This window comes from Petaurus breviceps, unplaced genomic scaffold, assembly GCF_028583685.1.
Source record: "Petaurus breviceps papuanus isolate PSGF00001 unplaced genomic scaffold, PetGlider_PUasm1.0 91133, whole genome shotgun sequence".
Taxonomy (NCBI): Eukaryota; Metazoa; Chordata; class Mammalia; order Diprotodontia; family Petauridae; genus Petaurus; species Petaurus breviceps.
The window spans coordinates 60,996,284-61,020,873 of record NW_027187419.1 but is presented as its reverse complement, the minus strand read 5'-3'; the positions used below and the strand labels follow the sequence as shown (position 1 = coordinate 61,020,873).

At 35.4% G+C, this 24,590-nt stretch overlaps 1 protein-coding gene across 4 annotated transcripts in view; it reads left to right on the top strand.

The window, feature by feature from the left end:
* USP12 (ubiquitin specific peptidase 12) overlaps positions 1-24,590 on the top strand; it is a 123,807-nt gene that overhangs the window by 43,451 nt on the left and 55,766 nt on the right. For all 4 annotated transcript variants that reach the window (XM_069080030.1, XM_069080028.1, XM_069080029.1 and 1 more), the window contains one exon: positions 9,205-9,285. Coding sequence is in view for 1 of the 4 variants with exons in the window: in XM_069080028.1 (XP_068936129.1) it covers positions 9,205-9,285 (81 nt within the window). In the remaining 3 variants the exon portion in view is untranslated. The remainder of the gene's footprint in view (positions 1-9,204; positions 9,286-24,590) is intronic.

Here is a 24,590-nt window from a genome sequence, read left to right as displayed (position 1 = left end):
AGGTCAGAGATGGTATAGCAATCTGTATGTTAATTTGGGTATTATTATTTTTATTATTAAGTTCTACCATGGACAGTAAATATTTCTCTCATTGTATTTCAGTAGTTTTATAATTTTGTTTATATTAAGTTGAGTGCCTTGGTAGATTGACTGCTCTACATTTCAAGCATTTTGTAGTTATTTTGAATGGAATTTCTATTATTTCCTGCTGGTTTTTGTTCCTGTGTGGAAAATTTTACAACTTTTGTCAGTTTATATTGTATTCTTATACTTTACTGAAGTTACAGCAATTAGTTTTTTCTCTGATTCTCAGGAATTTTCAAAATAAGCCATTCCACCATATTGTAAATAGAGAATTTTTGTTTCTCCTATGCCAATTATACCTTTATTTTCTTTCTCTTCCTGCTATGGTTGACTTTCTAGAATGATGGTAAGTAATAATTGGGAGAAGAGAGCATCCTTATTTACCTTTTTCTTTTTTTACCCCCTTACTGGGAAGGGTATAGTTTCTCTTGCAATAATACTAAGTTTTGGTTTTAGGTTCCTTATGAACCATTTTTCTATTTTGCTGCAACTTAGGTCATCAGTTTTTGTTCATGGTGAAAATGTCAGTGGTTGAGTTCCTCCACTACGTTAGCATATTGGTCATTGAACAAGGCCCAATAGTTGAATTAATTTATAGAGAGTTTAAAAACTGTATGATTCTTAGCACCCTCTGACCCTCACAATCGTGTGTGTGTGTGTGTGTGTGTGTGTGTGTGTGTGTGTGTGTAGTTACAGTTATAATCACTACAGAAGTATCAAGAGGGCTATACAGGACTGAGGACTGTTTAAAAATTTCTTTGTTTTCCTTTGACTGTGGCCAAAGAATTCATCACTTAGTGGCCAACCTAAAGAGAGATGAGCTTATATATGTTAAGGCTAGTTTTCTGACATCTGATCTGTCTCTTATCAGGACCCTATTTTAAAAACCTAATGATGGTACTTATTAGGGGGTGGGGTATATTTAAGGAGGCTATTTTTAGAACAACTCTTTACTGAATATTATTTTCAGTGTTTTTCTTTCAGTTGTAGCACTCTTATGAATCTTACTTTTTTTTCCCTAAAAACTTTTAAAGGAAAATGCATAATTTTCTGTATAATTTGAAAGCTATCAAATCAGATAGTTCATTAGGAATAGTTGTCAGTTTTCAGTTTTTTTCAAAAGAATAACATACACATTCAATTCAGAAAGGTTCCTCCAGTGGATTAGTTTATGAATAAATATATGTGTGTATATACATATATATGTATATATATATATATATATATATATATATATAAGCTCACTTTATTCCAGAATTTTATGGATTATATCATTGTAAGTTCAAAGGTCTTGATTTCTAGAGATGATTACATTATCTTGGTAACATACCTCGTCATCTGAAGATTTAAATCTTTTTCCCGCAATACCAAAACAATTTTCTTCTTATAAGTATTAAACTTATCTTTGTTTCTCTGACAAATTGTGACACATCCATTCTTTTTTTTTCTTTTACAAATGCCTTATTAACTTCTGATTTACATCATTCATTTCTGCCAGATTTTGAGTTACAAATTTTCTCCTGTTTTTCCCCTACCCACTGCCCCAAAATAGCAGTCCCACAGGATATCCCCTCCTCCAATCTGCTCTCTCCCATATTTTCTCCCATACCCCTTTCGACTTTTCCAGTGGATCTCTATGCCCCAGGGCCTATATATTTTATTTCCCAATTACATGTACAATAGTATTAATAATAGTATATATATTTGAATACTTGATTTTAAAACTTTGAATTCCAGATTCATTCCCTTCCTCCCTTGTCACCCACCCTTACTGGGAAGATAGGCAGTTCAGTATAGGTTGTACATGTGTGGCTAATGCAAAACAATAACATAGTAGATATATTGTAAAAGACTGACTATATTTCCCTCCCTCCTATCGCACCTCCCACTTGTTCTATTCTCTACTTTGATCCTGTCCCTTTTCAAAAGTGGGTGCTTCCAACTTCCCTCCCCCCCAGCCTGCCCTCCCTTTCATCATCCCCCCTCTCATCCCCTTCCCCCCTAGTGTTTATTTCATTCCCTTCTCCTCAAGCCAAATTCAATGGGAATAAGGTTGACCCATTCCCTTTTGCCTTCCTATTCTTCCCCTCCATTGTAACCATTTCCCCTTTCCTCTTCTGTATGAGATAGTTTACCCCATTCTGTCTCTCCCCATCTCCTCTCATTATATTCCTCTCTTACCTCTTAATTTCACCTTTTAAGTATCATCCCTTCCTGTTAAATTGGTCCTGTGCCCTCTATCTATGTATACCTGTAAACATATACATACATTCACATATGTATTCATATGCCCATATACCCTCATGTCTAGACATATATATTTCTATTCCCTTCAGCTACTGAGAAAAGTTTCATAAGTTACAATTATTGTTTTTCCATGTAGGAATGTTTATAGTTCAACTTTGATAAGTTCCTTATGATTTCTTTCCCCTGTTTACCTTCTCATGCTTCTCCTGCTTCTTGTATCTGAATGTCAAATTTTCTATTCAATTCTGGATTTTTCAGCAAGAATGCTTGAAAGTCATCTATTCCACTGAATGACCATATTTTCCCCTCAAAAATGATACTCAGTTTTGCTGGGTAGGTTACTCTTGGTTTTAATCCCAGCTCCTTTGCCCTCCAGTATATCATATTCCAAGCCCTTCGATCTCTCAGTATAGAAGCTACCAGATCCTGGGTTATCCTGATTGTGTTTCCACAATATTCAAATTGTTTCCTCCTGGCTGCTTATAATATTCTCTCCTTAATCTAGGAATTCTGGAACCTGGCTATAATATTCCTAGGAGTTTTCTTTTTGGGATCTTTTTCAGGAGGTGATCGGTGGATTCTTTCAACCTCTGGTTCTAAAACATCAGGGCAGTTTTCTTTGAGAACTTCCTGGAGGATGATTTCTAGGTTCTTACTTTGATCATGGCTTTCAGGTAGGCCAATAATTTTTAAATTATCTCTCCTGGATGTATTTTCCAGGTCAGTGGTTTTCCCCATGAGATATTTCACATTGCCTTCTATTCTTTCATTTGTTTGGATCTGTTTAACAGCATCTTGATTTCTCATAAAGTCATTAGCTTCCATTTGCTCCAGTCTAATTCTGAAGCAATGATTCTCCTCATTGAGCTTTTGAGATTCTTTTTCCATCTGGCAAATTCAGCTTTTTAAAATGTTGTTTTCCTCAGTCAGGCTGTTGACCCTCATTTCGTAATTTTCTTGCATTGTTCTCATTTCTCTTCCCAGTTTTTCCTCCACTTCTCTTATCTGCTTCTTAAGGTCCTCTATGGCCTGTAACCAGCTCGTATTTTCCTTTGAAGCTTTTGTTGCAGGAGTTCTGACTTCACTGTCTTCCTTCTGTTCCATGCTTTGCTCCTTTTTGTCCCCAAAATAGGGTTCTAATGTTGGAATCTTCTGTCTGCTTTGTTTCCTTTGCCTGGTCATGTTGCTCCTCAGTCACTTGACCACTGGGCTTTTTGCCACAGTAGGACTCTGCCACCAGACAGGGGAGCTTTCATCCCAAACAGCTGGGGTTTCCTCAGCTGCCAGAGGTATTAGATGGGTGCCCTCTCAGAGGTCTCCACACTCTCTGGCAAGCTGGACATACACCCCAGGACCTCCACCCTAGACTGCAATCCAGATCCAAGCAGGTTAAAGCAAGAGCGATTACCCCTCAGACTGGTGCTTGGTCCCCCTACACTCTGCAGGCTAGGAGCTGAAGCTGCCACTTGGTGCTGGCTGGCTGTGCTGGCATCTCAGTGGGGAGAAGCCACGCACTCCCACTTACTGGTCCCAAAATCCAGACTGCACTGACCTCTCACTTTGTCCTTAGCATCTGTGTGTTGATAAATCTGGAAACGGCCACAGCTGCTGTTGATCTGGAGTCCCTCCAGCTGATGGCTGGTCAGGCCCGCCCTGGGGCTGGGCTTGGCTCCCAGAGCATTGTACTGGCCGATTCCTGCGGGGCTGTCCTCAGCAGGAGGTTAGCTTCTCTGTGTCATTTTGTGGGTTCTGCAGCTCCAAAGTTTGTTTAGCGTCCCCTTCTTACATGGATTGGGGAAGGTGGAAGCTGAAGCTGTAGGGATGTCCTGTTTGTACTCCGCCATCTTGACTCAGCCCCTCTGACATATCCATTTTCACACATGTTTGATTCTAGGTGTTACAGAGCTGGAGGGTCTATGCCCTTCTTCCCTTCTGAAACTTCAGGGGCACCCCATGCTCTTCCATTGCTTCATTTTTCTTTGGAAAATCTAAATGAGCCCTCCTCATTTTAAGTCTTAGGGATCTACCTGGGAGAGTTATGTGATTCTTCATAAAACTAAACTTTTGATTTACAAAAATTTGAGAGGTGTAAGGGACTTCAGCTGCCATCTAGTCCAACACATATATTCAGGAATCTCTATTATAACAATTAATCATCCAGCCTCTGCCAAAATTTTTCTGAGGAAGAGAATCCACCATCCTCATTCCACAGCCAATTGATAGGAAAATTTTCCTCATATTAAGCTTGGTCTCTGTGGTTAGTACCCATTGTTCTTCCTTCTGACTTGTAAGGCTAAACAGAAAGAGTCTGACCTTTGAATCTTGTAGAGACATGAAAACAGCTACCATGTTTTTACAGTCTACTTTTGTTCATGCTAAGTATACGATGTTCCTATAGCCAATTCTCACAATGCTGTTAATTAAAAGTCTTTCACCATTCTTTTCTTCTGGACAGTCCAGCTTGTCAATGTTTTTCTTAAACTATAATAACCAAAAGTGAACTTGGTACTCCTGTTGATATATACAACAAGAGCAGAGTATAGTGGGAGTATTATCTTCCTGTTCCTGCATTTTGTGCCCCTCCTAAAGGAGCCCAAAATTTCATTAGGGTTGTTTTTTTTAAAGCTACCATGTTGTACTGCTTACCACTCATTGAGATTGCATTTCATTAACAAGACCCAAATCCTTTTCAGAACAATCGTTGATTATGATTTCCACATTTTTAATATGTGAAGCTGGTTTTTTTGTGTGTGTGTTCACATGTAAGACTTTACACTTAAAACTGTTGAATTTCATTTTATTATATTCAGCCCATGTTCTATCCTGTCAAGATCCTTTGGGATCCTGTCTTAGTTATTCTACCTTGCTTTATGTCCTCTGTGGATTTGAACATACCATCTATGCCTTTATGAAAGTAAATAATAAAAATGTTAAATATATAAAAAAATCACCTACAGATTCTTGAGGTCTGCTACAGTGACACTGAACCAGTAACAACTCTTTGAATTTGGCTATCCAGCTTTGAATCCATATGTATTGTATAATCAGTATCTCTCCATCTTTTCCATAAGAATAATATGAGGAACTTTATCATAACCTCAAGGTAAATTATACTTAAGTTATCCTTTCCAAAAAAAAAAAAAAGGAAATGAGGTTATTCTGACTTGACTTATTCTTTTTTGGAGGGGGAAAGGCAGGGCAATTGGGGTTAAGTGACTTGCCCCCCAAGGTCACACACATGGCTCGTAAGTGTTAAGTGTCTAAGGCCCTATTTGAACTCAGGTCCTCCTGACTACAGGGCTGTTGTTCTATTCACTGCAGCTAAGCCAAACCAATCAACACATTGTCACAGGCTTTTGCAATAGTCCACATCTATAGTTCTCTCTGCAATTAAGGGAAAGAGATTAATTTTTGCAATTCACCCCAAGTTCAAGCTTGTTCATTATAATTACACAACATACAATTGCATTGTATTGTTCTTTACATTTATATTGTTGTAGTTGTTGAATAGTTTCATGGTTCTGCATACTTCACTATGTATCTTCTCATATATTTTCACATGCTCTGCATTTATCATAGTCATTGTTTATAGCACAGCTGTATTCCACTACATTCATGTACTTGAGGTTATTAAATCCCAAATCAGCACATAGTTGGTTTCCAGTTTGTTCCTACCACAAAAGTGTGCTGTGACTATTTTGGTATATGTCATATTTTGAAAAAAAAAAAAAAAGCAATGTTTTGGTACATTGAGTTAATGTAAAATGTGTGCTTTCTTGTGAAGTCTTTGGCAAATTAATCTATATGCAGTTTTAATCATTAGAACTCTGGATAAATAACTTAAACAGAATTTCATCAAGCATTGATACTATACTGAAGTACTATAAAATTTATAAAGGTCATTCCCATATTATATAAATTAGTTTGTTATTATAAATGCTACCGTTTTTCTCTTTCTAAAAAATTTAAAACCCATTTTTATGTTATTTTTAGTTCCAGGTTTTCTCCTTCCTTATAATTCCAAAAATAAAAAAAGAATATCATGGAAGGCAGTAGGTTCACAATATTCAAACAAAAGGTGGATGACTACCAGAACAGTGTGGTCAGTAGGAAAAAATGATGTATTTGAAATCAGAAACCCTAGATTTAAAGCATGACTCTTCTGTTGTTTAGTCGTTTTCAGTTGTGTACAACTGTCAGTAACCCCATTTGGGGTTTTCTTGGCAAAAATACTGGAATGGTTTGTCATTTGCTTCTCTAACACATTTTACAGATGAGGAAACTGAAGCAAACATGATTAAGTGACTTGCCCAAGGTCACACAGCTAGTAAGTGTCTGAGGGTGTATTTGAACTCAGGTCCTTCTGACTCCAGGACTGGCACTCTATCCATTGTGCCACCTAGATGCCTTTTCTATTCATATGTCTCCCATGACATCCTTTTTTATTTTTGAAATTGCTAGGAAAATTTTTTTAAAAGTCAAACATAAATACGCCTCCATAGCAAGTTCCATTCATTGCTATTAATTTTTTCTTCTGGGGTAAAGTAGGATAAATCTAATCTCTCTCCCAAAACAGACCTGCAAGTTCATGAAGACAGCTATCATGCCTCCCATAAGTCTTCTCTTTCAGGGGAAAATCCCCATTGTCTTCCTGCAGTCCACACATGGCATGATCCCAAGGTCCATCCTTATTTTGTCACCATCCCTGCATAGTTTCTTAGGTACTTCCTAACTTATTTTCCTTACAAAAATGTGGCAGCCAGAACTGAATAAAGTAGTTTAGATGTAGATTGTAAAGAGCAGCTTATCATGTGATTAATCAACTTCCTTGGACATTATACCTCTCTGATTACAACCTACATAATACCTTTTTGGTTGTCACATTACATTCTTTACTCATATTGAACTTGTCAACTAAAATCTTGTGATCTTTTTTTTTTGATGAATATCTTATTTAACCATGTCTTTCCTATCTGATACTTTTGGAGGTGGTTTTTTTTTTACCTCAAATTTAAGACTATAAATTTTAAATATTTTATTAGATTCAACCCATCAATCTAGCATGTCAGTATGCTTTTTTATTGTGATTGTCATCTAACATGTTAATTATTCCTATTCCTTCTAGTTCTTTGTCACCTGCAAATGGAATATCTGAAATCTCTGCCTTAATCTAAATTGTTGATTAAAAAAAATGTTTTGCAGTGGATCAAACAGATCTTTGGGGGCACCACCCTCGCTACCATCCAGGTTAACATAGAAACATTAATGACTGCTTTTTGGGTTCAGTTGTTCAATCAATAATGAATCTGCTCTGACTTAAAGGATGGGGTGACCAAAACACAATGGTGTGAAAACTTAAGATATCCCTTTTGACTGGAACCATAATATAGCTCTTTATGAGGGAATTCCTTTTGTGTTTGCTCATTTTTCCAGCCTTACTTTCTGACATGAGACTTTTTTTCAGGGCCAGTCTATGTGAACTTCTGGCAAGAATATTTGGCTATTCTTGATCCTATTTTGTGTCCTCTTGCTTTCTGCTGCTGTATTTAGTATAAAATCATGAGACTTTATAGCTCAACTCAGCAACAAGATTTAAATGAAAGTAAGCAGGTAAAGCCCTTCCTTGCAACAAATAGGTCTAGTCAAACAAAAATAATGTTATTTCTAAAAACGCACATTTCATTCTAAGAATGCACATTCACTTTATTCTGTTGCAACTCTGTTAAGAGGTGGGGAGGCATGCTTCATCAGAAGTCATGAGTGGTCACAGCATTGATCAGTTATAAAATCTTTTAAAGTTGTTTTCCTTTATATTATTGGATCTATTACATAAATTGTTTTCTTGGAGCTCTTCACTTTATTCTACATTAGTACTTACAGAAATCTCCTTAGGTTTCTCTTAACCAGTCATATTCTTCATTTTTTATGGTATAATAATATCCCATTACATTAATATGCCAAATTTTCTTCAGCCATTCCATAATTAATAGGTACCTACTTTATAATACTTTACTAAAATTAAGATAACTACTATAAATATTTTTTGTACATAGGATGCTTTTCCTTTGTCTCTAAACTCTTTGGAGTACATGCCTAGTGGTATTGCTGAGTCAAAGGATGTGCACATTTTTGTAACTTTTTTAGTATAATTCCAAATTGCTTTCTAGAATTATTTTGCCAATTTGTAGCCTCAACAACAATTCATTAGTGTGCCTGTCCTCCTACTGCCCCTCAGATAATTTACCTTTTCTTCTTTTGTCATTTTTACTAATATGGATGTGAGGTGTATTGCTTGCATCTTGCAGTAAGTTTCTAGGAATTGGTAGGGAAATTAAAAGGGCATCCTATTATTAGACATGAACTACCTAAAGCAGTATACATATTAAAGGCTTTGATAATTCTCTGTAGAATAAATATTTGTTGAATTAAATTGAGTAAACACAAGATTTGGAATACAATGATGGTTGGACTGTTAGGATTTTGAAAAATGATGGGAAAAACCCCAGTTATTGTAAATGCCTTTAGTTAAATATTATATCAGTTCAAATGTAGCTTTTACTTTTTTTTTCTAATCTAGCTAGTATAAAATTTAGATATAGCCTTATAATGAATATTTTTATTTAGTGCATGACTATATTTTTGTTACTTAAAAATATGGGGGGTAGCCTGTAGTCATATATTATTTGGACTATTATGCCTTTTTTTTGCAACTTTATTTTCTTGAAATAAATAATGGTTGTGTTTTGTTGTTTCTTTTTGTTTTTTTTTTTCACCTGTAAGAGGTACAGTTGATTTACTTTGCTGGCACATTACTGGCTAAAGATTTTGTGAAAATGTTGATAAATACCAAGATTTTTATTTTTCATTTTGTAGGGCGCCAATGCCTCGGCTTTAGAGAAAGAGATTGGTCCAGAACAGTTTCCAGTCAATGAACACTATTTTGGATTAGTCAATGTAAGTTTCTTATAATAATTTTTACAAGTAACCTGATTGCATGTATGTTTGAAATATGGTGAATGACAACATATAATTGAAAGCAGTTGTTCATTTGCACTCTTTAGAATTTAATTACACAAGAGATTTGATTTAGAATTATTTTTACTTAAAGAAAAGAGGAAAATGGAAGAATCTGACAAAGATAGGTGTTAAAAATTAGAATAACTTCTGATTTTCAGTGTTCTAAATGTTGGGAATGTAAAGAAAGGAAAATTACTCTCTGTCCTTAGGGAGCTAACCTTCCCCCCTCCCCTAATTTTTTTCTTGTAAAATTACTTATTTTTTCTTTTTAGAGTTAATCAAATTGTATTATTTTTTCCTTTTTAATATTTTTTATGTTAGATTCTTTTCCTTTTTCTTTGATTTCTTTGGGATACAGACCTAGTAGTGGTATTACTGTGTCAAAAGGGTATGCATAGTTTTATAGCCCTTTGGTCATAGTTCCAAATTGCTCTCTGGATTGGTTGGATCAGTTCACGACTCTACCAATAGTGCATTAGTGTTACAGTTTTTCCAGATCCCCTTCACCATTTGTAATTTGTTGTATTTACCAGTCTGATAAATAATATGTCAGAATTTTAATTTGTATTTATTTAATATCTAATCAGTAGTGATTTGAGCACTTTTTTATATGACTACTTTGGTAGTAGTCATATGATAGCTTTGATTTCTTCATCTGAAAACTTTCCCATGGTCATTTATCAATTTGGGAATGACTATATATTTTTGTAAATTTGACTCGGTTCTCATATATTTGAGAAATAAGGCCTTTATCAGAAAAACTTACTGTAAAAATTTTTTACCCCAATTTTCTGCTTTCCTTCTATTCTTGACTGCATTGGTTTTTGTTTGTGCAAAAAAAAATTTAATTTAATGTAATCAGAAATAACGATTTCATATCCTGTAATACTCGCTATCTCTTGTTTGATTATAAATTCTTCACTTATCCATAGATCTGAGAGATAAAAATTTTCTTTGTTTCTCATATTTGATTATGTCACACTTTTTGTCTAAATCATGTACCCAGTTTGACTTGGTGTATGGTGTGACATGTTGGTCTATGCCTAGTTTCTGCCAAACTGCTTTCCAATTTTTCCAGAAATTTTCATCAAAAAAGTTCTTATCTCAAAAGCTTGCATCTTTGATTTTATCAAATAGTATATTACTAAGGTCATTTACTACTGTATATTGTATATCTAATCTATTCTGCCTGTCTACCACACTGTTTCTCAGCTAGTACCAGATTGTTTTTTACATTGATTCCCTTGACATTCTTGACATTTGTTCTTCCAGATGAATTTTATTATTTTTTCTAGCTCTATAAAATACTTTTTTGGTAGTTTGATTGGTATGGCACTGAATAAGTAGATATAGATAGAATCATCATTTTTATTATAGTGGCTTGGTCTGCTCATGAGCAATTAATATTTCTCCAACTGTTTAGATAGGACTATCTGTATCAGAAGTGTTTTGCAATTGTGTTCGCATAGTTCTTAGGTTTTTCTTTTCAGGTAGACTCCTAAATACTTTATACTGTCTGCAGTTATTTTAAGTGTAATTTCTCTTCCTGTAGGACTTTATGTTAATATATAGAAAAGTTGATCCTTTATGTGGATTTATTTTACATCCTGCAACTTTGCTGAAGTTGTTAATTATTCAGATTTTTTTAGTTGATTCCCTAGGATTCTTCAAGTGTGTCATCATATCATTTTCAGAGAGTGGTAGTTTTGTTTTCTCATTGCCTATTCTAAGTCCTTCAATTTATTTTTCTTGTGTTATTACTATAACTAGCATTTCTAGGACAATATTGAATAATAGTGGTGATAATGGGCATCCTTGCTTCACAAACCCTGATCTTATTGGGAAGGCTTCTAGCTTATATCTATTACACACAATGCTTGTTCCTGATTTTAGATAGATATTACTTATCAATTTAAGGAAATGATATGCTCTCTAGTGTTTTTGATAGGAATGAATGTTTATTTTGTCAAAAAGATTTTTCCATATCTATTGAAGTAATCATATAATTTCTATTTGTTTTGTTATTGATATATTCCATTATACTGATAGTTTTCTTAATATCGAACCAGCCTTGCATTCCTGGTATAAATCTCATCTAGGTATAGTGTATTATCCTTAAGATTGGTTGCTGTAATCTCATTACTAGTATTTTAGTAAAAAAATTTTTGTATTAATATTCATTAAGGAAATGGGCTTGTAGTTTTCCCTCTTTTTGCTCTTCTTGGTTTAGATATCAGCACCTTATTTGTGTCATAAAAGGAATTTGGTAGCATTCCTTTTTTTGTCTATTTTCCCAAATAATTTATGTACTATTGGAATTAATTGTTCTCTAAATGTTTGGTAGAATTCACTTGTAAATTCAACTGGTCTTGAGGATTTTCTGTTAGGTAGCTCATTTGTGGTCTGTTCAATTTCTTTTTCTAAGATAAGGTTACTTAAGTATTCAATTTCTTTTGTTAATCTGAGTAATTTATATTTTTGTAAATATTAATTTCACTTTGATTGTTAGATTTATTGTTATATAATTGGGCAAAATACTTCCTAATAATTGCTTTAATTTTATCTTCATTGATGGTGAATTCACTCTCTTCATTTTAATACTGATAATTCGGTTTTATTTTTTTAATCAAATTAACCAGTGGTTTATTAATTTTATTTTCCATAAAAACTAGCTCCTAATTTTATTTATTGTTTCTGTCATTTGTGCTTTGACCCACTCATTCTGTAAGACTATTTTGTTTAGTTTCTAGTTAACTAATTTTAAATCTATGACTCAATGGCCTTTTATTGAATGTAAATTTTATAGTATTATGATCTGAAAAGGGTACATTTAATATTTTTGCTCTTCTGCATTTGTGAGGTTTTATATTATGCCGTAATACCTGTTTAATTGTTGTGAAGGTGCCATGTTCAGCTTGGAAAAAAGTTATACTCCTTTCTATTCCCATTTACTTTTCTCCAGAGGTCTGTCATATATATAACTTCCAAAATTCTGTTCCTCTCCTTATCTTCTTATGGCTAGATTAATTTAGGCCTGAGACAGGAAAGTTGAGGTCCTCCACTACCATAGTTTTACTGTCTATATTCTTCTGTAACATTTAACTTTTCCTTTAAGAATTTGGATGCTCTACCATTTGGTACATATATTATAGTTTTCTAATATACTAAACATATATGTTTAGTATTGATATTATTTCATTGTACCTTTTACCGATATATAGTTTCCCTGCTTACCTCTTAATTATATCTATTTTTTTCCTTTTCTGAAAGCATAATTGCTACCCTTTCAGTTGAAACAGTAGATTCTGCTCCAGCCCTTTATTTTACTCTCTGTATGTCTCTCTGTTTCAAGTGGTGTTACCTGCATACAACATATTGTTGAATTTTGGTTTTTAATTTATTTTGCTATCTGCTTGTCTTTTATGGGTGAGTTCATCTTATTCATATGCACGGTTATGATTATTACCTCTGTTTCCTTCCATCCTGTTTCTCTCTCTCTCTCTGTCTCTCTCCCTCTTGCTGCCTCCCCACCTTTTTTTGTTTCTTTTCTCCCCCTCCCCATTTCCCTCCCCCTCAAAAAACCTATTTTGCTCTAACCACTGCCCTTAATCTGCCCTCCCCTTTTCCTCCTACTTCCCTGTAGGATAACATAGATTTCTATGCCTAACTGAATGTTGTATGTTTGACTCTTTGAACTAGTTCCTTTGAGAGTATATTTAAGTGGTACCTATCATCCACCATTTTCCCCTCTATTGTAAAAGCTCTCCCTTTTGTGCCTCTTTATGTGAGATAGTTTCCCCCATTCTACCTCTTCCTTCCTTTTTCTCTTAGTGCATTCCTCTTTCTCATTCCTTAATTTTACTTTTTGGATATTATCCTATCGTAGTCAACTCATACCTGTTCTCCCTGTATTCTTTTTCATGTTTGTCTTTTTTTAATGCTTCTCTTAATTTTTCTATTTGAATATCCCATTTTCTGTTCAGCTCTGGTCTTTCCATCAGGAATGCTTAAAAGTCCTCTCTTTCATTTAATGTCCATCTTTTCCCCTGAAATATTATACTCAGCTTTGTTGGGTAGATGCTTCTTGGTTGCAATCCTGACTCCTTTGCCCTCTGGGATATCATATTTCAAGTCCTCCAGTCCTTTAATGTGGAAGCTGTTAAGTCTTGTATGTTCCTGATTGTGCCTCCACAATATTTAAATTGTTTCTTTCTACTTGGAGTATTTTCTCCTTGAGCTGGGAACTCTGGAATTTGGTTATACATTTTTGGGAGTTTTAATTTTCGGATCTCTTTCTGGAAGTGATTGGTAGATTCAGCTTTTATTTTATCCTTTAGTTCTAGAGTATTAGCTCCTCAATAATTTCTTGAAATATGATGTCTAGGCTTTTTTTTTTTTTTTGGTCATAGCTTTCAGGTAGCTCAGTAATTCTTAAATTATCATTCCTTTATCTGTTTTCTATATCAGTTGTTTTTCTGATATTTCCCATTTTCTTCTATTTTCACATTTTAAAAAAATTTGTTTTATTGTTTCTGGATGTCTCATGGAGTCATTTTTGTCATGATACAATAGCTTTATATCATCAGAATCTCTCACTTGCTCACTCATTTTTTACTTTCAACTCTACATTAAAGTTGGGTTCTGTTTCTGGAGAAGAGAGGGCACTGTTCCAAGTTTAGATTTTTAGTGCAGCTATTTTCAGAGTTAGCTCTTGGAGTTTGTATTTTTTTGGTGTTTCCAAGGTGTTAAAATTTATGGAAAGGTATGGTCACTTCTCTCCAGTCCTTTGCTCTGGTCTTTACCTGGGAAGAGACCTTAAATGAACTGATATCAAATAAACAACACCAGGAGAACAGTTTATATGGTAAGACTGTAAAAAGCTTTAAAAATTGTAAGAGGATGAAACATGTTATCCATGACAGAGATGATGAATTTAGGGTACAAGGTTATTTATATATAGCCATGGAGGGAATTTGTTCTGCTTGATTATACATATTTGTTACAAATAATTTGTTTGTTTTTTCCCAATTGGGTAAAGATTGGAAGTAAGGGGAAAAAAGAGATTTCTGTTAAAAAAAAATTTTTTTTTTTGCTTTTTGGAGGGCAGTTGGGGTTAAGTGACTTGCCCAAGGTCACATAGTTTTTGTGTCAAGTGTCTGAGGCCAAATTTGAACTCAGTTCCTCCTGACTCCAGGGCATTCTGTATTCACTGCACCACCTAGCTGTCCCATGATTTCTGTTAATTTTTAAAGAGATGTGGGGAGAAGTGGAATGTTGCATGCTGTATTACTTTGTTACATTACTCTATTACTAGCTTTGCTTCATAGTTTTAATTTGTTATAAGACACCTTGCATGGAGTGGGAATATTTTATAAAAGTTTGTCATTTAAAAACAAAGCACATTAATAAAACTTAGAAGGTAAGAAATGGCATCAAAGGTTCACTTGGAGGGATTGACCTTAGCAAGAAGATGGCCCACCTCTTCATCTGAGACATGAGTGAAAGAGGAAATAGTTGGGAAGATGTCTGAGTGTTGTTCGAGAGGGTAGAAGAGGGAATGACAACATTTATTTTCAGTAGGGTCAGAAGTGATGTCCTCAGTAAAGAAAGTATGGCGATGGGGTCCCATGGAGGATTGAGGAGAGAGGAAAGATTTTAAAGACCCTCTTTGGCAAGTGCCGTAGGAAATAGGAGAATGATTGCCTTGAAAGATCTGGTTGAGATTAAATAACCCAGGTAGCATGGTTTCATTTCTTCCAGCTCTCTTCAGCAACATGTAACTAGGAGCAAAGTAGGTAGATATTTGGAATAGGCTAGTGTTGCGTTTTAGCAAAGTATGTTTGGGTGTAGGAAAAAGGGGGCAAAGAATTTGAGAGTAAATTACAGTAGAGGTGTCAAACACTTCTAGAACCAGATTAAAGTATAGTTAGGGCCGCTGCTGTAGCTCTCCAGCGCTAGGGCCGCTTCTCGCTCTCCAAGCCCAAGCCGAAAGGGAAGGGGGGTGTATAAGGAGAAGTTTTCAGGAACATGGCTCGTACCAAGCAAACTGCCCGTAAATCCACCGGTGGTAAAGCCCCCAGGAAGCAGCTCGCTACAAAAGCCGCTCGCAAGAGTGCGCCTCTACTGGAGGGGTCAAGAAACTTCATCGCTACAGGCGGGGTACTATGGCTCTCCGTGAAATTAGACGTTGTCAGAAGTCCACCAAACTTCTGATTCGTAAACTTCCCTTCCAGCGTCTGGTGCGTGAAATTGCTCAGGACTTCAGAACAGATCTGAGCTTCCAGAGTGCAACAATTGGTGTTTTGCAGGAGGCAAGTGAAGCCTATCTGGTTGGCTTGTTTGAGGACACCAACCTATGTGCTATCCACGCCAAACATGTCACAATCATGCCAAAAGATATCCAGCTAGCATGCCGCATACGTGGAGAAGGTGCTTAAATTCCACTATGATGGGAAACATTCTTCATTCTCAAAACAGAAAAAAATCTCTTCTTCCTGTTATTGGTAGTTCTGAACGTTAGATATTTTTTTCCCATGGGGTCAAAAGGTACCTACTTATATGATTGCGAATGGAAAAATAGGGGACAGAATCAGGTATTGGCAAGTTTTTTCCATTTTCATTTGTGTGTGGATTTTGAATATAAATGCGAGGACATAAAGCATTAATGTGGTCAAAAAAATGTTTCCATGAACAAGTTTTAACAATTCAATTTTATAACAATTATAAATAAACCTGTTAAATTTTTCTGGACAATACCAGCATTTGGATTTCTTAAAAAAGTAAATTTCTTATTGACGGCAACTAAATGGTGTTTGTAGCATTTTTATCATACGGTAGATTCCATCCATTCACTATACTTTTCTAACTGAGTTGTCCTACATGCAAGGACATGTTTTTAATGTTCTGTCTTCTGTGCTGTTCCTGTAAGTTTGCTATTAAAATACATTAAACTACAAAAAAGAAGTATAGTTAGGAAACATTTAACAAAATAAATAAAAAATATTTAAAACAGATATTTTTAATATGTAGGTTTCTAAATGAGTATGTGGCCCCCAGGGATCCTTATGTATGGTTTAGTGGCTCTCATTTCCATTTGAATCTGACATTACTGAATTACAATATAGAATTGAATTGGTTCACTAGAGGGGTGGAGGTAGGGAAGAGAGGTGATAGCGAGTGTAAGTGTAATGATCTGAGAAAGAACTGAGAAGGGGAAGTAATGGAGGGCATGTTAAGGGTAAAGAATAGGGTTTAGGGTTGTAAGGCTTAGGGAAAGATGGCATGATAAAAGTTCGATAACATAAAGGAATTTCAGAGTTTACAAATATGAAAATGGAATATATATATATATGTAATTGCAGAATCAAAGGTATGAACATTACTGTATGTATGTAGGTTGTGGAAGTTGAGTAGACTGACTAGTTGGAATGTTAGGATATTTGAGAAAACATCAGCAAGTTTGTTGAAGCCCTTTAACATGAGGGCAGAAGTTGAGGTGGAAAGTCTGGGAACCTGGACATTGAACTAACTGTGGAAAAAAGACAAATGTTCTGACATTGGATGTATAAAAACCACCAGGATCAGGATTAAGTAATACATTTGGATAGCGTATAAACCTCAGAGGAAGAGAGGTTGCAGTGTGACAAGTGTTAATCAAATGAACATTGACTAAGTTCCTACTTTGTGTCAGGTACTGTGCTAACATGGATTACAAATGAGAAAAAAAAAGTCCTGCACTAAAGGAATTTACAATCTGATGGGGGAAGACAAAACAAAAGGAAGATAAGTAGGATAGAGGGCCATGTTGGGGCTATAGTGGAGAAGTTAGAGAAATCCCTAAGTAGTTAACAGGCAGGTGAGAAATGACATGTCTGAACTGAACTGATCTCCCTTCTTAAATGAATGTTTGTAGTTCATGGCCCTACCCTTTAATCAGAGAGGCAGAGGATAGTGATAGAAAGATGGTAAACATAGAATCTGAAAATGGTAATGAGAAATAAGGAACTTTGTGAATTTTCTGCAATTTAGAGTCTTAGGAGAGTAGCCTATGGTAATGAAAGTTAAAATGACTTGCCTTGCAGTCACACAATCACACAGAATTATGTCAGAACCTTGCAGTCACACAGTCACACGGAATTATGTCAGAACCTGAACTTGAAGTCAGGTCTTCTACTTTTTTACATATTAAACCATGTTCCCTCTCATGCTTTTACTCAGGACAGAAATTACCTGACTTTCTAACTTGTATTACAAATATGAAAAGAGAGAGATCTTTATTTTTATTTGATTGACTAATAAGAACCCTTGTAGGTTTTTTTAATTGTTATCTTTTGTTTTTATATTACCTTCCTTTCCCAGTATATCTCTTCCTCACTCCCAAAGAGCCCTCCCATGTAACAAAGAATAAAAAATGAAGGGAAAAAAACCAGGTTAACTGATAAACAGAAAAAGTGTCACATTATATACAATATTCCATACACATTGCTTCCCACTCATGCAAAAAAGATTATATTTGAAACTGTCTCCTTTTGTAGTTTTAGTCCATCATCTCTCTGCCTGGAGGTCAACAACATGTTTTATCATAGTCTTTTGAAAGTTTTGGTTGTTCTTAATTAGAGTTCTTGTCTTTCAAAGTTGTTTTCCTTTAAATTATTGTCATATTGTATCAGTTGTTTTCCTGGGTATACTTACTTTTTTCTGGATTAGTTAATATAAATTTCCCCCAGCTTTCTCTGATCCATCATTTTCACAATTTCTTTTTTTTTTCTTTTTGCTTTTTGGAGGGCAGTTGGGCTTAAGTGACTTGCCCAAAGTCATATGGCTAGTAAGTGTGTCAAGTGTCTGAGGTCGGATTTGAACTCAAATCCTCCTGACTCCTGGGCTGGTGCTCTATTCAATGTGCTACCTCACAAATTCTTAATGAAACATTAGTATTTCTTTATATCCATGGAATACAGTTTGTTCATCTGTTACCTAGTTGGGTGGGTATCCACTGTATAAAAAGTGCAGTTTATAAATATTTTTTGAAAATATAAGTTCTTTCTCTGTGTCTTTGACCTCTTTGGATTGACCTAGTGGTGTTATCAATGGGGTTAAAAGATTTAGACTACTCTGTGTCAGGTACTGTGCTAACATGGATTATAAATGAGAAAAAAAAAAGTCCTGCACTAAAGGAACTTACAGTCTAATGGGGGAAGACAAAACAAAAGGAAGATGATAAGTATTTAGTGATTTGAGAAGCATTGTTTTAGATTGCTTTCTGGAATGGTCAGACCAGTTCTTAGGTTTCACAACCAGTAGAGCATTAGTGCCTGTCTTCCTAAACCCTTCTAATAATTGTCATTTATTTTCCTCTTTGCAACTCTGATTAGTGTGAAGAAAAGCATAGGTGTTATTTTGATTTTGTTTTTCTCCCATTATTAGTGATTTTGGTTATTCTTTCATATGTTGTTAACTTACAGTTCTTTTGTAACTCTTTATATCCTAAGATCATTTATCATCTATATGTCCATTAGATATAGATCATATATCTATGTTTTTTACCAGTATGTTTGTGTTAGCTACATATATAACTTGGATATCAGAATATTGAACTAAATATGCCATTAAGAATTCAAGAAAGCAAATAAACTTAAGTACAAAAAAAGGAAATGTTGAAATTATTTGTTTTAGAGGAAAACAAACATACACAACTGATAAACTGGTTCTTCCACAAATCCAGCAAAATTGATAAATCATTAACTAACCTCTTAATAAAAAAGAGGGGAGACAAAGGAAAACATGAGCACAATAAAAGTCATAGCATAGAAGAAAATAAATGATCAGAATGTACCGTACATGCCAATAAAATTGAGAACCTAAAAGAAAGATTAGCTCCAAAAATATAAAATATCCAGATTGAAAGAACACTAAATACATATCTTAATCCAGAAAAGGAAATTGAAATAGCTATAAAAGAAATATCATTTTTTTAAAAAAAATGCCCTGCTCCAGGTAGATTGATAGGAAAATTCTATCAAATTTAAAGAGAAATTTTTAAAAGAGCAATTAATACCTATCCTACACAAAAATATAGTCTTGATGCTTGTTTTAGTGAAAGATAAAGCAAACTTAGCAAACTCTAGACTAATGTTATTATTTAATAGTAATTCAATAAACTTATATAAAATCTGCCAGAAACCTATAGCAATTTATGTAAAAAATTATTACCTTCATTTAAGTTAAATTTATTTCTGGAATACAAAGATGGCTTACATTAGGAAATTAGTTAACATATTAGTATTAAAAACAAATGTATCCAGAAGCACATGATTATATGAATATATAGAAAAGGCCTTTGATAAAGTACAATACTCTTATACTAAAAACCTCATAAAGCATAGATATTGAAGAACTTTTTTTAATAGGGTAAAAACGATTAAAAACCAAAAGGTGACACTAGAGGAAACACTAGAAGTTTCCCCAGTTATTAGAGTAATAAAGCAAGAATGATCCCTTTATCCACTATGGTTTGACATAGTTTTAGAAATGAAAATGATAGCAATAAGAAAAGAGAAATAAATTAAAGGCATAAAGATAGACAAAGAGGAGACAAAACTATCCTGTTTGCTGATGGCATGATTTGCTTAGAAAATACTGGGGAAGAAACAAAGCAAATGACATAATTAATTGAAGTAAAGTAGCAGGATACAAAATGAACCCACAAAAATCATCTGCATTTCTTTATGTACCAGTAACAAAATCCATGAAAAAACAATTGAGAAATCCCATTCAAAGTTACTATTAAAAATGTATTGAAGGGACTTCTGGGAGCCAAGGTGGTGGAGTAAGAAGTAAGTTGTTCTCACTCTCCTTTTATTGACCTGTAAAAACTCAGAAAATATTACTCCAGGGGCAGCTAGGTGGCGCAGTGAATAGAGCACCAGCCCTGGAGTCAGAAGGACCTGAGTTCAAATCCGGCCTCAGACATTTAACACTTACTAGCTGTGTGACCTTGGGCAAGTCACTTAACCCCAACTGCCCTGTTCTCACTCCCCCCCCCCCGCAAAAAAAAAAAAGGGAAAAGAAAATATCACTCCAGGAAATACCCTGGAACAGCTGAACTAGCTGAAAGATGGGGTGCAGCAATCTTTTAACCCAGGAAGCTTGGGGGACTAATGAGAAAAATCCCTCTTATTTTTGTGGAAGGGGATCAGTACAGGACAGGAGGCATCCCAGCAAGCCAGAGGCAAGCCCTACCTCAACAAACCAGCAGGAGATTCTGAACCCCAGGGTGGTAGATCAGGCAAGTGCCAACATCAGGACCCCCTGAGTGCATTGGCACAGGCAGGGGAACCAGTAGACTCCAGCAGCCTAACTTGCCGCGGCCTCTGTACAATTCCAGGCAGGTAGGCCTTCTTCAGCAACCAAATATTCAGAGCAGCCATCTTCCAGGGACCAGATCCCCTTTCACCCTGAGAGATTCGGCATTGCTGACACCAACTAAGCTGCCAGATCCCCATAGCCTCCAGCTGCCATCACCTTAGGTCCCAGACACAAAGCCACTGACCAGGTCCCTGGCTCCCAGCACAAGAAGCTTGGGTCAATGCCCATTATGCTCCAGCAGGAGAACTCAACTTTAAAAGCCAGGAAATAGGCAAACCTCATGAGCAAGAAGCAGAATTGGACAATGACCTTAGATTCTTGCTATGGGGACAGGGAAAATCAAAACACAAATTCAGAAGAGTTCAGCGTTGTCAATATACCCTCACTCAAAACCTCAAAGGGGAATACAAACTGGTGTCAAGCCCAAAAAACCTTCTTGGAAGAGCTCAAGAAGGACTTTAAAAGTCAAATAAGAGGGGTAGAAGAAAAATTTGGAAAAGAAATGAGAGGTTTGTAAGAGAGAGTCAATAGCTTGGGAAAGGAAGGACAAAAATTGACTACAGAAAACAAGTCCTTAGAAAATACAATTGGTCAAGTAAAAAAAGTACATTGAAGAAAACAGCTCTCAAAAAAGTAGAACTGGTCAAATAGAAAGGAAGCACAAAAAGCTAAGTGAAGAAAACAACTCATTAAAAATTGGGCCAGTTGAACTTAATGACTCTATGAGACATCAAGAATTAGTCAAATAAAGTCAAAAGAATCAAAGAAATAGAAGAAAATGCAAAATACCTCAGGTATTGTGATAAAGTTGGTAAAAAAAAAAAATTTGACCTGGAAAAAATAGATCCAGGAGAGATGATCTAAGAATTATTGGTCTAGCTGAAACTCATGTTCCAAAAAAGAGGCTGGATAGCATCTTTCAAGAAAGCATCAAGGAAAACTGCCTGAAGGTCCTAGAACCAGAGTGTAAATTAGTCATTGAAAGAATCCACTGTTTGCCTCCTGAAAGAGATCCCAAATTGAAAAAGTCAAGGAATGTTGTAGCCAAATTCTAGAATTATTGGGTGAAGGAGAAATTTCTGCCAGTAGCCAGGAAACAATTTAAATATCATGGAACCATAGTCAGGATTATGCAGGACCTTGTAACTTCTACATTAAAAGATTAAAGGACTGGAACATTAATGCGTTGTTGGTGGAGTTGTGAACTGATGTAACCATTATGGAGGGTAATTTGGAACTATGCCCAAAGGGCTATAAAAATGTGCATACCCTTTGACCCAGCAATACCACTTCTAGGTCTGTATCACAAAGCGATTATACAAAATGGGAAAAGGACCCACGTGTACACAAATATTTTTAGTGGCTCTTTTTGTGTTGGCAAAAAATTGGAAATTGAGGGGATGCCCATCATTTTGGTAATGACTGAACAAGTTGTGGTATATGAATGTAATGGAATACTATTGTGCTATAAGAAATGATAAGCCGGGGGCAGCTAGGTGGCGCAGTGAGTAAGAGCTCTGGCCCTGGAGTCGGGAGGACACGGGATCAGTTCCGGCCTCAGATACTTAACACACACACACACAAACTGGCCATGTAACCTTGGGTAAGTTACTTAACCCCAACTGCTTAAAAAAAAAATAGAAAAGAAATGATGAGCTGGTGGATTTCAGAAAAACCTTGGAAACACTTTCATGAATTGAAACTGAGTAAAGTGAGCAGAACCAGGACAATATTTTACACAGCAGTAGCCACATTGTGCAATGACTAACTTTGATAGACTTATCTCAGCAATGCAAGGATCTAAGAAAACTCCAAAAGACTCATGGAAAATGCTGTCCACATCCAGAAAAAGAACTATGGACTCTGAATGCAGATCACAGCATATTATTTGTTCTGTCTCCTTTTTTGTTATTGTTGCTTTATTCCTTCTTTCTCATGGTTTCTCCTATTGGTTCTAATTCTTCTTTACATCTTGATTAATGTGAAAATAGGCTTAACATAAATGTATATGTAGAACCTATATGAAATTACACACTGTCTTGGGTGGGGGGGGTAAGATGGGGAGAAAATTTGGAACTCAAAATCTTATGGAAGTGAATGTTGGAAACTAAAAATAAATAAATTTTTTAAAAAATTTGAGGGGTTGGAATATGATATTCCATAAGACAAAGGAGCTTGAATTACAACCAAGGATCGACTACCCAGCAAAATTGAGCATAATCTTTCAGGGGAGGAGATGGATATTCAGTGAAATAGGGGACTTCCAAACCTTGCTGATGAAAAAACCAGAGCTCAACAGAAAATTTTATCTTCAAATACAAGACTCAAGAGAGGCATTAAAAAGTAAAAAGGAAAGAAAAAACAAAACATGTTGTTCAATAAGGGCAGATTGTTTATATCCCTACAAGGGAGGATGATACTTATAACTCTTGAGAACAGTATCTTTAGAGACATTTAGAAGAGGTATACATGGACAGAGGGTGTAGGTGTAAGCTGACTTTGATGTGATGATAAAAACTAATTAAGTGGTGAAAAGAGATTGTGCTGAAAGAAGAAGAAAGGAGGAGGCAGAAAAGGATAAATTACATCACATGAAGAGGTACAAAGATCTATTACAGTAGAGGGGAAAGAAGGGAGGGAGATGAACATTCATTGAACTGATTTGGCTCAAACAGGGAATAACACTCAATTAGATATAGAAATCTAACTTACCCTATACGAAGTAGGTGGGGAAAGGACAAAGAAAAGGAGGGGGTGGATAGAAGGGAGGGAAGAAGTAGTAAGGGGAAAGGGAAAGAAAAAGAGAAGGGGCTGATAGAAGGGAAGGCAGACTGAGGGAGGCAGTGGTCAAAAACAAAACTCTAGTGAGGCAGGAAAGGGAGAAAGGAGATAGAAAAGCATAAACGGGAAATAGGATGGAAAGAAAGACATAGATAGTAATCATAACTGTGAATGTGAATGGGATGAACTCTCCCATAAAATGGAATCAGATAGCATAAGGGATTTAAAAACCATAATCCTACAATATGTTGTTTATAAGAAACATATTTGAAACAGAGGGGATACAGAGTGATGGTAAAAGGCTAGAATTGAATAAATGCTTCATATGAAGTGAAAAAAAGCAGGGGTATCAACCCTGATCTCAGACAAAGCAAAAGCAAAAATAGATCTAATTAAAAGAGATAAAGAAGGAAACTACATCCTATTAAAAGGTACCATAGACAACAAAGTAATATCATTACTAAACATACATTCATTAAGTGATACAGCATCCAAATTCTTAGAAGAGAAGTTAAGGGAGCTACAGGAATAAATAGACAACAAAAATATGCTAGTGGGGAACTTCAACCTCCTCTGAGAACTAGATAAATCTGACCACAAAATAAATAAGAAAAAAGTTGAGGAGATGCATAGAATTTTAGAAAAGCTAGATATGATTGACATCTGGAGAAAACTGAATGGGGATATAAAGGAATATATATCCTTTTCTTGGTGGTTCATGGTACCTACACAAAAATTGACCATGTATTAGGGCATTAAAAACCTCACGATCCAATGCAGAAAGGCAGAAATATTAAATGCATCCTTTTCAGATCATGACACAATAAAAATTACATGTAATAAAAGGCCATGGAAAGACACACTAAAAATTAATTGACAACTAAATAATCTAATCCTAAAGAATGGGTTGGTCAAACAACAAATCATAGAAACAATCAGCAACTTCATCCAAGAGAATGACAGTGATGAGACCACATGCCAAAATTAATTGGATGCAGTGAAAGTTGTTCTTAGGGGAAGTTTTATATCTTTTAATGCTTACATGACTAAAATAGAGAAAGAGGAGATCAATAAATTTGGCATGCATCTAAAGCTAG